Source organism: Phaethon lepturus, unplaced genomic scaffold (genome assembly GCF_000687285.1).
Source record: "Phaethon lepturus isolate BGI_N335 unplaced genomic scaffold, ASM68728v1 scaffold23689, whole genome shotgun sequence".
Taxonomy (NCBI): domain Eukaryota; kingdom Metazoa; phylum Chordata; class Aves; order Phaethontiformes; family Phaethontidae; genus Phaethon; species Phaethon lepturus.
The window spans coordinates 6,587-23,047 of NW_010566158.1; the positions used below are offsets into that span (position 1 = coordinate 6,587).

The 16,461-nt window shown below is 38.3% G+C and overlaps 1 protein-coding gene across 1 annotated transcript in view; it reads left to right on the plus strand.

Annotated features, from left to right (window-relative positions):
• Positions 1–698: 698 nt before the first annotated feature.
• Positions 699–16,461, plus strand: part of ETFA (electron-transfer-flavoprotein, alpha polypeptide) — a gene marked incomplete at its 5' end in the record, with an annotated part of 25,568 nt that continues 9,805 nt past the window's right edge. Inside the window, 8 exons of the mRNA XM_010295399.1 lie at positions 699–848; positions 2,736–2,817; positions 2,917–2,999; positions 4,499–4,598; positions 5,795–5,905; positions 7,117–7,218; positions 8,040–8,108; positions 9,155–9,237. Of these exons, the coding sequence (XP_010293701.1) occupies positions 699–848; positions 2,736–2,817; positions 2,917–2,999; positions 4,499–4,598; positions 5,795–5,905; positions 7,117–7,218; positions 8,040–8,108; positions 9,155–9,237 (780 nt within the window). The remainder of the gene's footprint in view (positions 849–2,735; positions 2,818–2,916; positions 3,000–4,498; positions 4,599–5,794; positions 5,906–7,116; positions 7,219–8,039; positions 8,109–9,154; positions 9,238–16,461) is intronic.

Here is a 16,461-nt window from a genome sequence, read left to right on the forward strand (position 1 = left end):
TTTTGCTTTAGAAGGTAGTGTCTATGAGTGGATGGTGAATCGGTCAAAATTACTATTTAAGGACCATTAAGTTGTGGTAGACTAAAGTGGTCAAGTGTCAAATGTTTTAAAGGAGAATAGGAAAAAAAGTCGCTGGTGTTCAACAGTGTGTTTTCAGGCTGTGAGCCCTGGCTGTGTACAATATTGCCTTTATACATAACTAATTTAAAAAGTGAGTTCTGTAGCTAGATTTTGCCTAAAACGTACAGTAAACAAACAAGCAAACAAAACCAAGTACATATTTATTTGCTAACCTTGATTTCCGTGTGTCTGAGTCTTGCGGGTCTAATCTTCACTCTTCTTAAAGAGTGAAGTACCTTAGTACTTGATTGAGTTGATCATCTCAGCTTGACTGTAATGTATTAAAACGTGTTTCTTAATATTGTTCACTATTCTCCTATGGAGGTTTTATTTTAAGCACAGCACTGTGTAAGGCACAATAAGCTGAGGTCAAGCAAGTTTATATCTTTTTAAACACTTTATGTATTCTGCCTACTTAGGCTAAATCTAGATAATTTTTATTATTTTGTTTGACAGCAATGGTTTACAGTTTGTATAATTGGTAACTTTATGTAAAGCATTGGATGTTCTTAGCATTTAAGTAAAACAACTGTTCCTAAGTATCAAACTCCTCTCTCTCTCTTTTTCTTTCTTTAAAGGCATCGCTGCTCCGGAGGTTTCAGAGTACATTAGTCATAGCAGAACACAACAATGAGACTCTTACACCCATTACACTGAATACTGTCACTGCGGCAAAACGTCTTGGAGGGGAAGTTTCTTGTTTAGTAGCTGGTACCAGCTGTGACAAGGTAGGAAATGCTGTTTTCACATGAATGAAATAACAAATGCAGTGAAACAATACTTGATAGCATCTTGGTCAGCCTGAAAAATAATCTGTAGCGAAGAGGAACCGTGCCCGGAATTGCTAATCTGCTGGAAATGTCCTGCATTTGAACTGCTTCTCTTCTGAAGTGAAAATATGGGTATAGACTTCATTTTGCAAGGAAGAATATCAATATCGGTTGTTATAAGCTTACGCAAGCAAATTTTTATAGGACTGAAGACCAGTTAACTTCTAAAACAACATTTCTCTGTGAAGTTTGAAAGACAAATATTGAAGTGCTAAGAACCTGGAAAGAATAGAAGCTTGCACTGTTCAAATGCAAACCAGCAGAAATGAAACAGCACAGCGACAAGCAGGGCTTCTGAGCATCATGCTTTTACTAGTCGACTACTAGTAGCATAGGGAGAGTGTGTTTGCAACCTAAAATTCTGAAACTAGTGCTTCTTGACTTTATACTTTAGCTCATGTCTAAAAAAAGTTTCGTGTGTGTTAGCTGTTGTATTAGTCTAATTTTGATGTGCAAAACCTAGAGACAATATTGTTAGTACATTAGTGACGCTCTTATTCCAACATGATGTAATCTTGTGTGAACAGTAAAAGTACAGATAATTATGCCTAGTGTTTTTCATACTAGGCTATTGTTTATCAATTGTTACTATGAAAGTAATATGTAGTATCTCATGCTGGAGGCATACTTACGGCAGCTAATTCACAAATAGGTGGAGAAAGTTCACTGGCTGCTGAAGACTGATTCTAGCTGAGACCCAGGTGTTCAAAGTGGAGACCTGGAAGCAAATATTTATCTAGATCAAGAAAATAAAATAAAAAAAAAAATTTTGCCTGTTATGTCTGTCTTTGAGTTTCCTTATGTTTTGGCACTTGCATAGTAGAAAAATGATTGGGAATGTTTTGTTTGTTTGGTTTTTAATACTAAGTATATGGTGTCTGTTCAGCAACGTATGTCCTGCTAGGGAAAAATATAGGAAATGAAGGTTTGGGGGTTTTTTAAGCTTCTTTCTAAGGATCCATATTGATAGGACAAAAGAGCCAGTTACTCAAACAGATATTCTCTTGCAGCTATTAGGGAATTTTTGTTTATTTCCTCTTGTTAATTTTTGAGGGTAAACTGATACTCCGCAAAGTCGGTAAAACTATGCTAGTTTTGGGACGATGCATGTGGTCTCCAGACACTGCTGTCAGTCCTCTTCTCTCTGATCTGCAACAACCCTTTTATCATTTAAACTTCACTTCTGCAAACTTAACGGAAAAAATGCATAAATACACAATTGAAAATTATACGTCACATCAGTAGGCAAATAGCTGCAAACGAAGGATTGCTTCTAAAATCTGGACAACGATCATACCAGCGCTGTACATTTGTATTTGCGTTGTATGCTTGTGCAACAGAGATTGACCGATGTAAAAGAAAGTAGGATTGGTTTCTTGACGATTATATCAGAATACTGAGCGATAATCCTCAAGTGTGATTGTTAGCGGCTGTTGTAGTAAATCATGAGATCATTGTGTAATGCTGCTTACAGGAGGGCAGGCTTTCCTATGTTTGATTTGCTTTGTAGTTTTCTTGCTCACAAAGCTTATTTTCGTTATCCCATAAGGCACTGTGCTGCGAGTCAGAAGATGTGTATTTTGTTCCATCAGGTTCGTTCCGATTTTGAAAAACACGTACTTCTGTGCTCCAGTTTTAACTAATCTATAGGCTGCACGCGCTTTGCAGCAGGGACTATCTCTTTTTATTTGTTTATGATGCCAGCCACCATGGGGCTGTAGCATTAGCTGGAGCCTCCATGTGCTGTTATGATACAAACTAATAATAATTCATTTGTAATTATAGGTAGCACAAGAACTCAGCAAAGTGCAGGGTGTTGCAAAAGTTCTGGTGGCTCAGCATGATGTGTACAAGGGATTTTTAGCAGGTGAGAGTATTCTTATTTATTGACAAAAGAAATGATATTTATATGTGGGATTAAAAATAAGATAGTTGTAAATTTTGAGCAATATATTTTTATCTTCAGAGGAGCTGACTCCCTTGATTTTGGAAACTCATAAAAAATTTAATTACACCCACATTTGCGCTGGAGCATCTGCCTTTGGGAAGGTAAGTAGATAAAAGTGCCTCAAAAATTTCTCATAGAAAAGAGACAGACTGTTGTATGTAAGGATGTGAATCAAATGCCTGAGTGAGGTCAGCCATGGACAATATTGAGTTTTAAAAAAATGTTACAGTAGTTCACCTAAGGACTGATTCATGTCTGAGTTTATTATGAGGCTGACTTGGACAAAGGAACAGCGTAGAAGGAATATTTAGTGGTAACCAGCTAGTTCTGTGTACGCAAGGCAAAATGTGCAATAACGCAAAATAGATTAAGTGATCTGAAAGCGTTATGAAAATTGTAAGGAAAAGTACAGTAAATTGAGATGAAAAATGTTAAAATTGGAGTCTGCAGACCTATAGGAAGCAAAATTTTTTTAAGGGGGAGAATTGCATCTCTGATGTAAGTCATGGAAATTGAAATGTCTGTACATATATATAAATAACACAGATTCAAGTCCTAGCCAAGATGTTTTTTAATGAAAGTACGATTTTGCAAAACTTGTTTTTTAAGGAGTATGTTTTTAAGTACAGGGTGAGCCTCAGTACGAAGAATCTGGTCAACGTTGTGATGCAGCTAGATTAGAGAAAAAGGATACTTCAGAAATCTTGCCAATGTGGGATGAATAATGACAGCAGCCTTTCATCTGACTACTTTCACTTATAATCAATATCAATCTGTATACTTGTAATAATGCTAAAAGAAGTCTTTGCATACCTTAAGTCTTAGGGCTTTTTTAAAATCTTATTTTGTCTTTTTACTTTTGTTCTGCTGTGTCTCAGTAAAGGTTAATAGCTTTTTCTTTAAAGCTGGTGCTTCCATATTTACGTGTTTAATGTGAGTAAAAATTTCAGAACTGGGCCCTTGGTGTTCTACCGGATTGGGGGGGACAGTGGACACAAAAAGCAAGCAAAGCTCTTGCTATCATTAATTTCTTCATGATATATGTTGCCCTTTTTATCCTCCTTCCCATTCCTAAAGGTGCTAGGTAGTTTCCTAGAGTCAATTTCAGAGCAGAAGAATATAAATTTTAATATTAATTTTAATTTTTTTTTTTGCTTGGTGGGGGAGAGTGCAGGGATTTTTTTCCTATTGTCTCTGGTATCTAGCTTCCAAAAATGTTTTTTTTCTCCTTGAAGTGCTATGAGGTCAGCAGTCCATAATTGTCTAATTTCTGAGTAAATCGCATCTGTATTCAGTTTTAAACTATTGAAGCAAATAAGCTTCCTAATTTAAGATATTGAATTAAGGGTTTACTTACTGTAAGTCTCATAAAATTTCTAATGTTATTACAATAATGGAATTTTATTCGGCTGCTAAAGCTACATTAGTAGCCCTAAAAAAAAAACCAAAACACCAAACCCATCACCTTATAGTTGCATGTGCCTTTTTGCTTACAGACAACATTCTATGAAGTTGAAATCGGGACAGCAGGTGTTTTTTTACTGACAGTGTGCATTTTATTTAGCATTAACTTTGCTAACTGTTGATCTTTAACTTCTAGAATCTTATTCCCAGAGTGGCTGGCAAACTTGATGTTGCCCCTGTTTCTGACATTATTGAAATTCAGTCACCAGACACTTTTGTGAGAACTATCTATGCAGGTGAGTAATCGCAAAAGGTATGTGGTATTTGTGCAATAAAGGACCCAATACTGATAACTCTTCTACATAATCCTGTTGTTAGAACCTTGGAATATGATAGGAATTTTCACTTTACAATCTGAATTGCTGTGGTTCATGAAAATGAAACTTAGGGGTGGACATGATGCTCCATGTGTGAGAAAGCAAGTAATCCCAACAACTTTGGTACCATCAGTTAGAAACCAGGTCTATCATTTGAATTAGTAGAATTTAGTAATCTCCTTTATACATACTGCATTTCTTTGTTAATGTACTTCTGATCAGATTTTGTAAAATGTAAAACATTAAGTTAATTGTCTGTCTTTATTTGATATGACTAGCATTAGGCATTAGTTCTGATTTAAGATACCACAGGGTTATTTTTCCTAGTTATGAAGACATTGAACTAATTATTTACAATATTTAATTGACTTAACTTACAATTCTTTTTTCAGTCTTGTTTCTGTAATGCTTGTCTGGCTCTGTGTTTTAATTTAGATATGAGCTCATTAGCATGTGTTTCTTAATTTTATTGTACAAGACTGTACCACACATTTTGAGTTACATTACCAGAATGTGGGTTTTGTGTTGCACTTTTAAGTTGCTTCCCAGTAATTCACAGTTTCAGGATGACTTTTTTTATGAATAGATAGTGTTGCAGCAGTTTTTTCTCTTGTAATCTTCCCTGCAGCCTCCAGGGTGAAGTGAATACCTTATATTCTATGTTATTGAGATAAGAAGCACAATCCCACACATTGGGATGGGCAACTGGGAGCAGGCCTCCTTGTCTTCATGTAACAGGATAGAAGATCTACTTTGAATTATAGACACTGTTTATGTTTAAGAATGACACTTTCAAGGTTTTTTTCTCTTTTGAAATTTAAAAGGTCATTCATAAGGGATGATTTCAATGCTCTGTATCCTTTAAAAAGAGGATTTATTGTCATACTTCAGAAACATGGAGGAAAAAAGTAAATTAAAATATTTGTAATCTACAGTTATTAAGTGCCTAGGTTTCGAGTTTTGGGCATCTAAAACTGCAGTTTTGGAAACTAACTTCCTGAGTGTTGCCTATTCTAGTAGAACTGCTAACGTGTTTCTGATAGAGCATGCTTTTTAGAAACAAAATTAATGTCTGATATTATCTGCTGTAAAAATGTGACCCTTTGTTTTTTTAGGAAATATTCTTTGCACTGTGCAATGTGATGAAGCGATTAAAGTATTTACCGTACGGGGAACTTCTTTTGAGGCTGCACCAACAAGTGGTGGTAGTGCCAGTTTAGAAAAGTGTGAGTATTTGTTCTGTTATTTTGCCATTTCATGTAATGGAGTTAGTTTTGCCCACTGCACACGCCTGATGTTTTGCAGAAGTATTTGTTAAAGCAAACTGACTGTCATAGTCTTAGCTGTATGCTTTTAATATGGGTACTTGCGCTTTTTAGTGATGTCTGGTAAGGGCTTTCTCTTTACTTTCTCTTCCACCAGAAACGGAGATTATCTGTCCCTGTTTCACCTGCTGCTTAAACCTCTGCCACTGCAATCTTGAAACTTCCCCGTATTTAAAGTTACAGCTGCTTTAATAGTCAGATTGGTTTTGAAAGCAAGATTGGGCAAAAATCAAAGTGGCTGGCTATTCACAGTTCTGGTTTAATTCATTGTATTTCAGTTGAGATAGGTCATTACAGTGTCTAGCTAAATTAGTGCAGTTTAAGTAGGTTTGAGAACACCAAATCATTGTTTTCTATCAATTTTAATTAAATCAGTTTAAATTACTACTTTAATGAAGCCTGTGTAGCTTTGATGATAGAGAAATCCAGTCACAGAATCACAAAGTAGTTGAGGTTGGAAGGGACCTCAGGCAGGGGCAGCTGGAGCAGGTTGCCCGGGACTGTGTCCAGTCAGGCTTTGAGTATCTCCACGGATGGAGACTAAACACCACTGGGCAGCCTGTTCCAGTGTTTGATCACCTCTACAGTTTTTCGCTGTGGGCCTTTCTATGAATGTGCTGTAAATCCAGCAGAGGCAATCATTAGCAACAGGCTGCGTGCGTGTGCGTGCGCATCCCAGTACTCGCATCTTTCTGGGTGGCTTCATACCTGCCCCTGAACCGTCCTGTATTTCCTAACATCTGTGGATGTTAGGAAACAAATGCTACTTGATACTTAAGATTAGCATATTGCACTGTCACTCTGCTTAGTTGGCTTGATTGCCTGTCTTAATAAGAACCACGCTTACGCTGGGTTGATATCAATGTATTACTTACATAACAGACCTTCATTTTAGTGCAGCATTTATGCAGCTAGTACTATGGGTTATCTAAACGCAACTAATGGGAGGTGCTAGCAACTCGGAGCCATAGAGCAATTAACTGATAATGGTTAAAAGCTTGTGGTAGAGTTGGTTATAGAATGAACTTAAGTTTAAACTCAGATTGAAAAGGTTCAAAATACACGCTTTGTCCTTTTTCTTGCGGTGTTTTCTCTTCATCTGATGAGTGCAGTAACCCCTCCACCGCCTGTGGGTCTATCTGAATGGATTGAGCAGAAGTTGACAAAAAGCGATCGACCAGAGCTTACTAGTGCAAAAGTGGTCGTATCGGGTGGTAAGTAGATAATACTAAAACTATGTCTATTGCATTTAAGTAATGGTACATCTTGATTAAATAATATCTGTAGCAGAACACTATTATGTAATACATTTAAAAAAAAATTTTACGATGCAATTCTGAAATATGACATAGATGCTAGTGGGAATGTGCTCAACGTGTATGTTTCGTGAAGAGGCAAAACATGAGCTTAACGTATGCTAGTAGGCTTTTCAAGAGCATTGTCATATTTGGCGAGTCCCTTTAAAATTAGAGCAATATGAAGTGTTTTTAGATCCAAATTTGTCATAGTTAAAATCATTGCTAATCATTACAGGCAGTCTAAACATTATTATGTAATGGCTTTAACGATTTAAAAAAATCACTATGTTTGTATTCTATTCTTCAGGTATAAAATGATGGACTGATTTTTTTTTACTGTATGCCTACGGCCAAAAAATTATTCCTTAGTTATCCCACTACAGAGTTGTGTACCCAAAGCCAGCAGAGGGAGCACAAATTAGTAAAAAAAATCCTGTTTCCCTGATTTCAGAGAATGATCTTGATAGCGCTGTAGGCAGGAAGTAAACTAGACGGAATGGTGTTTGTTTATACATGTGAAATAATAGTATTAATCACAAAGACAAAAGCTATATCTCCAAATAGTAACTCCTGAATACCAGGATTATTAGGTAAGATACCCAAAAGTACCCTGTGCAAGTGTATATTTGTGTCTTTGCAAATGCAAATACTTGTACAGAAAGTTTATGTAGGCAATAAAAAAACCTTAGTGTATTATGTTCTTCTTTCGTCATCTTTTTTTATTCTTAATTTTTAAGGGAGAGGCTTGAACAGCGGAGAAAATTTTAAGTTGTTTTTTGATCTTGCGGATCAATTACATGCTGCAGGTAAACTTGTTTTCCTCCTCTTTTTTTTAACTCTGGTTATTATATTTTAAAAGGTCACATTAAAAACAGTGTTCATCTTAAGTCTTTTATTTTCATGTCTCTATCAAATTCTGAAAATCCTGTTAGTTTAGTTATAGATAAAGTTTTGTCCTGTCGTTATGGTCAACTGTGGATTTAAATGGACGTGTGTGAAGCAAAATACTAAACCGTAATACTCCCTGTCCTTCTCAAATCTCCAGAATGCAAGCTCACAAACAAAAAACGAAGTTGTATAAATTAAAAAATGGTGTTGGCTCACTTTGAAGAGCCTGTATTTTCTTCATACGTCCCTATGAGTATACTACTCCTTTACAGAATGCCTTTCACAGTTCTTGTAGTTTGAGCGACCCTGTCTTATTGCTCTGCTTTTGTATTAACAGGAGAAAGCTGACCGTGTACAGTGTTTCAGCAAAATACTCTAAAGCTTGGGGGAGGACGAGGAACTGTTTGCGTTACTATTTTAACTACATTAGTTTTAGATTTCACATGTAATAATAGATTTATAGTTTTACATGAATGGCTTTGTTTCTAAATTGGTGGCTTCACTAACTAAATGTCCATGTGGCGTTTTCAAGTTTACTTTGGTATTTTTCTTTAGTACGCCTGACTTTTGAGCTCCACAGCAATGTAAGATGGCACATGTGTTCTATTCAAACTTGGAGGAACATTATGGGAAGGCATTTATGGGAAAATTCTCTTTTGACAAAGCAACAAGAGCAAATAATGGAAGTATGCCAGACTGAAATCCTCGGGTTTAAATATATGGCCCTTTGGTGCTGGGAGTAAGGATTTCCTGTTGCTTATGAAGTGCATTAGCACTTAGTATTTGGAAGTTTCAGCCAGTGGTATAGAGGGGGATTACTATAAGAGCTCTTAAGAGGGGAGTTTCTAAATACGTGCCCTTAGGGTGTGGGACTCTTCAGTAAAATACATGTGCTTTATGGTGATATAAATTTGGCTCACTAATATTTTAAAAGAAAACACTGGAAATCTTTTCTTTCAACTAGTTGGAGCTTCCCGTGCAGCTGTTGATGCTGGCTTCGTTCCTAATGACATGCAAGTTGGACAGACGGGCAAAATAGTAGCACCAGTAAGTATGGAAATATCTCTCATGAAAGAGCTGTGATGTTTTCTAGCATGCATTTTCCTTCAAAGCAAATGCTTAGATATGAGCTAAGTCTGAATATTGAGCCTCACAGGAAAAATCTTTGTATGCCTGGTATGATATTGTCACTTAACCATGCGTTAGCAAAAACTACAGCAGCAAGCTGTCACGTGAGTCTCTTCCTTTGGGTCAATCAGAAGTGTTCTGCAGACAGTTTTGTCAGGGGCTTTGCATGCTGGTGTTTTTCATAGTTGCCTGTGCTGAACTTTTTTTAGTTTTCTCGTAGCCATCGCTGGTATGCTGAAAGGTGTCATTGCCAACGTAGACTTGAAATTATATTGATGTGTGGCTTGATCTCTGGGAGGTGTGGGCGTTTGGTTGTTTTTTTTTTTTACTGGTGATGGTTTTTAAGTTTTGGTAATCGGAACAGGATTATTGCATTGCATTTTAAGCAAAATTGTTGTAAGGGGTGAAAGCGCAAGACATTTCAGAAATAATCGACAGGGTGGTTGCTGTTAGAGTGACATACCAAGAAGGGCATACTCTAATGAGTACCTTAATGTTGGGAAATGACCACCTGCACCTCTTTTCTGCTATGCATCCTGGTATCACAGGGCACCGATTTCTATCTTGGGTCTTTCTGGATCTAGGGAGGGGCCTTTCTGTCATGTGGAAGTCTTGAGTTTGCTTTCGTTGTTCCTTATGACCTGGGGAGATGTGGGGAAAGTGATAGACAGGTAAAGCACACCTGAGCATTTATAAGAAAGAAGGTACAAATGTAGCTCGTCTGAGTGTGGGGTAGAATGTGCGCTAGTGCGTACTGAGATGTGACGATCATGAACTGGAGTAAGGAATTACAACTAAGAACACGGCCAGGTACGGAAACCTGTCAGATGTACGCCTTGAGCTACATAATCAAGGAAACATCCTTTCGGCAAGCAGTTTTCTTTGAGTGTGTATGGCAACAAGAAGGCACCAAAGAGCAACTTTTTGCTTGTTAATGGTTTAATGAAACGAGAAGGGGAGAGTGAGCTGGAACTTAGGGAGAAACTTGTCATATTTCAACTGCTGCATTTACTGAATCTCAATAATTTAAGTAAAGCTAAAAAGCTTTAAATAATACCAAAGCCTTCATAGGATCTGAAATGCTTTGCCTTTGTACCATTAAGAGCTGCAAATTCAAGCACTTCAAACCATGACCGTTATTTTTCCAGTAATACATGCAGCAGGATAGAGCAGCACTTGAAGATACTGCTGCTTTTTTCCCCGCCCTCATCGGAGGCCTTCTGATGATAGCCCTGTAGGACCAAGTGGAGCTATTTCTAGGCACGCTAATGTTTAACCTGTAAGCCTATATGATAACCAACTGCTACAAAAAACAGCCTCTGAGACATAGACCTATTGATTGGTCTTAAGGTCCATCCGGTTGCATATGGTGTCCTTCCAAAATCTTGACAGCAGCGGTATTAGCCTCTGCTATGCAAGGATGTTCTGAGGCTTTGCAGATTATAAATGCAATCCTAATTCTTCTTTCTGGTGATGTCTTTCTTTTGTGCATAGTATGTAATTGTTTGGGTTTGGTTTTTTTTGACATAATGCAGGACAGCTGTAGCCCCCGGCATAATACTTCCCCTTTGCTAAGGGAACGTTTGTATTTAAACGTAATGCATTTTCTTTTGATCATACAGTAGGCACAAGGTCCAACGTAGTGCAGCTGTAGGTCTCAGCAAGCTAATCGCCACTAGCTGAGTGAGTGCAACTGCAGCATATATGGAAATTGCAGGTTCCAGAGCCAGAGAAGGCACAGTTGGTTGTCATGAGGAGGCAGTCTTTAGCTGGTTGTTGCGTACGCCAACCTTTGAAAACCGGGGAGTAAACTGAGTGTCATTTAACTGCGTATTTTGAAAGGGCATGAGGTGAGACTGACTACCCAAATACCCATTCATGAAGTGGAAAATGCTAATTTGAAGACAGCTCGGCTCTGGCTTGTATGTCTCGAGGCTCAACAATGAACATTCTTTCCAGAGTCCGGGGCATAATAAACAATTATGTTGAAACAGAAAAGGCTAGTTTTTGATGAAGATACAGTGCTGTAACGTGCCACAGATGGCTCATAGCAACATGTGAGAGTCATAAGAACATACAGCCACATCATAGGATCACATCAGTGTCACCTTTGTAATTTTTTAGAGGATTGTTCAAACAGCCATTAGTCAGGACTGACTAGTGAATGTTTAACTATTGTGTCAATGAACGATCCTAACTGGCACAATTGCATGATGCTACATCTTTTTGTCAGCAGGTGTATTTCTCTCTCCTCTCCCTTCTTAAGAAATACTTACCAAGTAGCGAGTTCCGCAGAGTACTGAAAATTGTATGCCCCTTCTTTCAAATTGTTCAAATATTTCTTCTGGATCTTAAAATACACACAAGGACAGTGTACGGTGGCTTAGAAGTATAGAAAATATTTTGTTAATTGTGATGAAAGTGCAAGTTGCATTGATACTAAGCGCTCAGAGTTGCGGACTAGAGAAATTAATTTTTCGATGTGCTGGATAGGTATCTTATATGTGAGGTGGTTTAAAGCCGGAAGGTCTTAACTTCACATTCCGAATTCTACTTTGCTATCTTTTTGGTACTTTAGCTATATAACAAAATTATTCTGTGCAGTGGAAGATAGAATTCACTTAAAGGAGTAGAACTGAACTTTCTTGATCAGATCAGGATTGCATTGGGTAGTTTAACGGTCCTCTGGAAGATGACTGCTTTCTGTTCCTATGAGGTATGCTTGATACCGCTAGTTCAGGGAGAGCTCACGACATTTTATCTGGAAAATTGCAAGGCAGCTGTGTACGTTGGTTAGTTATATGAGCCGAGACCTGGGATTTGTGTTTAGTTTTGAACTCCGACTGACATGGTGCATGCCCTCCTGGGCGTGTGTGTTTTAAACAGGGGAAGAATCTGGGATACGAGAAATGTCTGGTGTTCGAGACGTACTTGCTCTCCTGTGCAGCTGTTAGTTTCTGATGGGAAAGTATCTTGGCGTATGCACTTATTCTTCTATTAATAGTCTCTTGCCTAGTCTCGGTGGAGGATTGGAATGCGTTGTTTTTTAAAGGACTGTGGAATTGGGTCATTTTTGAGACTACAGAGGGAGAAGAGTTAGTTGCAAGCTCAGGGAGAGGGGAGGTGCTTCTGCGGCTGCTTTTCGTGTATAAACGCTGGGGAGTGTTTCTGTGCCGATCATTGGGTAAGAAGGTAGTAATCTAAAAGATCTGCGTATTTCTTCCCTTGTGCCTTTGATTGTGGATTTGGTAAAGGAAGGGTAATTTTGGTCATTGGTCCTTCAGTGATTCCGTGACTGGCTTCAGTTTTTAAAAGTGCAGCCCAGACAGTGCATCACAGGACATGAGAACCTCACAGCCACAGCAGGACTTTCCTGAAATGCTCATGTATTAATACCTGAGCCACTTGCTAGTCAAGAAACAATTGTAGTTCGTTTTGCTTAAGTAATGAAAGAATGCAGTTAATTAAGGAGTACAAATTTCACCTTTCTGTTTGAGAATTGGTTCTATATAGTACATCTACGCTTGGATCTCTCAACTTGGAGCTTTTGCTCATGTTGGAATTTATGCATTTTGTTGTTTTATGACTGAATCCTTGGTAGTTTTTCTTTCGTATAATTTTATTCCAGTTCTTAAAACTTTTGGTGTATTATTTTTGTTTCCCTTAGTAGCTTTTTTTTACCTGTTGATTTCAGGTGATTGCAGCTCCTGTTTGAACATTCTGTCTTATGAAAGAGAAGGCTGGTTTGTATTATTTGATGAGATGGAAGGAAGAAAATTTTTAGGCATATGTGGATATAGTAAAATATAAAATGTTACCTTCCGTATTAAAAAAGTAATTTAGTATATTTAATGTCTTTAATCAGTGACGACCATTTTAGGAGCGTATTTTTTTTAAATTAGAAGCCAGTTGTTTTCTGCTATTTCTTACATGCAGGTGTTCTAAAAAAAAAAGAAATTCAGTTCTCGGGTTAAGCACTGTATGTAGCTTTTGTTTCAGAAGAAAGCCCTTCAGAAAAAAGGATGTTCAAATTAGTTAGTTTAGGATAAAAATATCCTTCCCATGAGTGCCTACTCTTAGTTAAGTATATCCAGTTAGAAAATACTAAATTCCCTGCACAAATCAAGCCTCCCACCACCACCCCGGGGTAACTGCTATTTTTCGGTAAGAAATTTCAAATAGTTAAGGACGTTAGTTTTCACAGTAAAAATCTTCCCAGTTCTTTCTATCTCGTTCACAAAAAAGAAAGAAACAAGAACAAAAGGGGGGAGGAGAAGAGAGGAGGTAAATAATGCTTTTCAGTTATTTAAAACTTTTCTAAATAGGACACGAATGCTTCATTTATTAGTTCAGCGTTGGCTTTCCTTACCCAAGGTATAATTAGCAATGTTTCTAACATACAAAGTAGTATGTAATCTTTCTCATGAACTTGCATAATTTGTCTAATACTGAAAGAAAAAGAACTTATGACTGTTGTGAGAAAAGACACCCAACTGCTATAAGCCTTAAGTAGCTTCTGTTAGTTTCTGAACTTTGCATATAGGGGATGATTGAATGTCTACAAATAGGTATCTAATGCCATTTTAGCCATCTGGGGTATAAAAAGTACATTCACGGGGCTGGTAGTTAGTGTGGGACCTGGAGACTTCCTTCACGAGCAGCATCTATGATTCGGGTGGGAAATCCTCCAGTATCTGCAGTGCCACTGGGCACCTATGTTTGGACACCCAAATGGTTCCCATGGGCTCCCAAGTTTTCTCTTGTGTCCTGTTCTGACTATATTCTCCCTTTAGCTTTTGAAGGAGGATGGGGTTGTACTGGGATTATCTCACTCTCCACTTCTTCCCCCCGGAAAACAAACAAAACCTCAGTGGCACTGGGAGTTGCTTTTTTTCAGAAAGCACGTGTCATTTTAGGCTGTTTATTTTGCTATCCTGTGACCTTGTGAAGGATCTGCTGCTGCCTGAAAGGCATCCTTCTAGTCTAATCTCTTCAGAGTTTAAATGGTCACGTCGTTCTTTTTAAATTTATTTTATTTTCCTCTTTTGAAGTCTGTGTTCTTTCAGGGTCCAGTTCTAGAACTGCTTTAGTTTTCTTTATAGGTTTTCCTAGCTGGCAGTAGGGGAAGGTGTGGCCAGTATTTCACAATTGTAGGACTCGGGGTGTCCATCTGGGGTTAGCCATCGGTGGACCACGGCTAGAAGGCCTCACCTTTGCCATCTCAGACTTTCTTGTGAGGTTTTCTTCTTGAGAAGAGTACAGTTCAGAGGATGCATCCAGCAGGCAGAACGCAGCCAGGCAGAGCTCCTGTTTTTTTTTTTTTCTTTTTTTCTTTGAGGTCTTCAGTTGCTGCTATCCTGTTACTTTGAACATTGGGCACAAAATACTGTTCTAACAGGCGACGAGAAACTGAGATGGAAAACTCAGGAAGGCAGGACTTAGGGAAATATATGATATAGTAATAATTGACACCGGCTCAGATGATTGTGCTAGAAATGTGATATGATTGCGCAGAAGGCAGATGCGTTTGGATATTGCGTGTACCGAGAAACCTCGGGTGGGGAAGGCAGATGGGAGTTCAGTGTAGCTCTGATACGATTGCCAGGAGTAAACTTGCTGACCTGCCTAGCTTCAGTGTTTAAGCCTCAATTTCATACCAGAGGGTCTCTCTGGATGTAAATGGATTGCAGGAACTTCAAAAGGGAGGCACGTTTACAATTGTCAGGAATTGACAGTAATAACGAAGGAAAAAGAGGCATGTTAAAGAGATGTGACTTCAGTTGAGATGCTGACGAGTGAGATGTTGGTTCAGTTGAAAGGCACCAAAGCTGTGGAAGAACAGGAACAACTTAAAGTGTTATGTTAGGTAGAAAATGCAGGAGTGGGATGAAGTTAGAAGCAAGAAAAGGAAACCTGAAGAGCGAGGAAGCATTTCCTGGCAGAGAGATACGTGAAGGTGCAGAGCGATCTTCTACGGAGCAGCAGAATTCCTGTTGCTCTGCTTCTTTTACAAGAGGGTGGGATGCTTTCTGAGCTTGTATTTTCCTAGGCGGTCCCTTTCACTGCAGAGAGTGATTTTTTTAGCGCTTGGTGTAGTCATCATCTTGCTTTGGGAGTAGCGGGAAGGGAGAAAGACAGTATCGCATTTTACGTTATTCCTTTATTTGGTATTTCTTTGTATTTGGTGGCAAAGCAAGCAAATACTTCACCTAGCCTGGTTTTGTTCTCTCCAAAACGCATGAGTGACTCACGGTTTCATTGTATAATAAGTGGATACTAACTCTTCAGTGTTACTTCCCATCGCTTTCTTGGGGGTCGTTTGCTTGCTCAGGTTAGCATTGTTAAGTTTTGTTTCCCTTCGCTCTCTTGTGGGGTAATGTAGGGGAAGCGAAACAAGGTATATTTTATTCAAGTATTTCTGTTCTTTTTTGTTCTCCGGCTCTCACCTAAAGTTACTAATGACAGAATGAACTAATTAATTCCTTTAAGCTTTGTGAGAAGTGTCACTTCTGTCATCTTGATTGTACTCGCTTTAAAGTATTCTGCTCCTTGCTTATCAATGAGAAGATCTTCGTTACTTCCTAATTTGTTAGGAGTATATGCAAGAGAATATTGAGATACTGAAGTTACCGTATTCGCACATGATACATTACTTGATTCTCCTATCTCCAGCTAGCTGCTTTGTAGGCATGTCTTACTTGTAGGGTACGTTTGTGGTTTTTATTAACAGACCAGCAGGTGCACTTTTCGTTGTATAAATGGTTGAAGCTGTTAGGTAGCTAGCAGATGGCAATAGCATGGGGAAAAGTGACCATGCTTGGGAAATGGTTTTTTGGAATATCTCCTCTGATAATTCACTATTGTTGAAAAGTAGCTTTATAGTGGCAAACTTTAGAGAGCTGTTTGTATGCAGCTGGGACTGAATTTACAGACTTACCTTTCTCTGACTTGCTAAAAAGCTAAGGATTGACAACCCCTTTCATCCTGCATTATCCAGTGTAGCTTTTAACTCCAGGAAAACTATGTTCACAAATTGATGCTCTGCTCCTCTGGGGTTGGTGCAGAAACATTAAATTGTACTAAAATATTCATATGTGAGTGCATTTAGCTGAAAGCAATTGATGTGCTTTTCCCGGGGGGGGG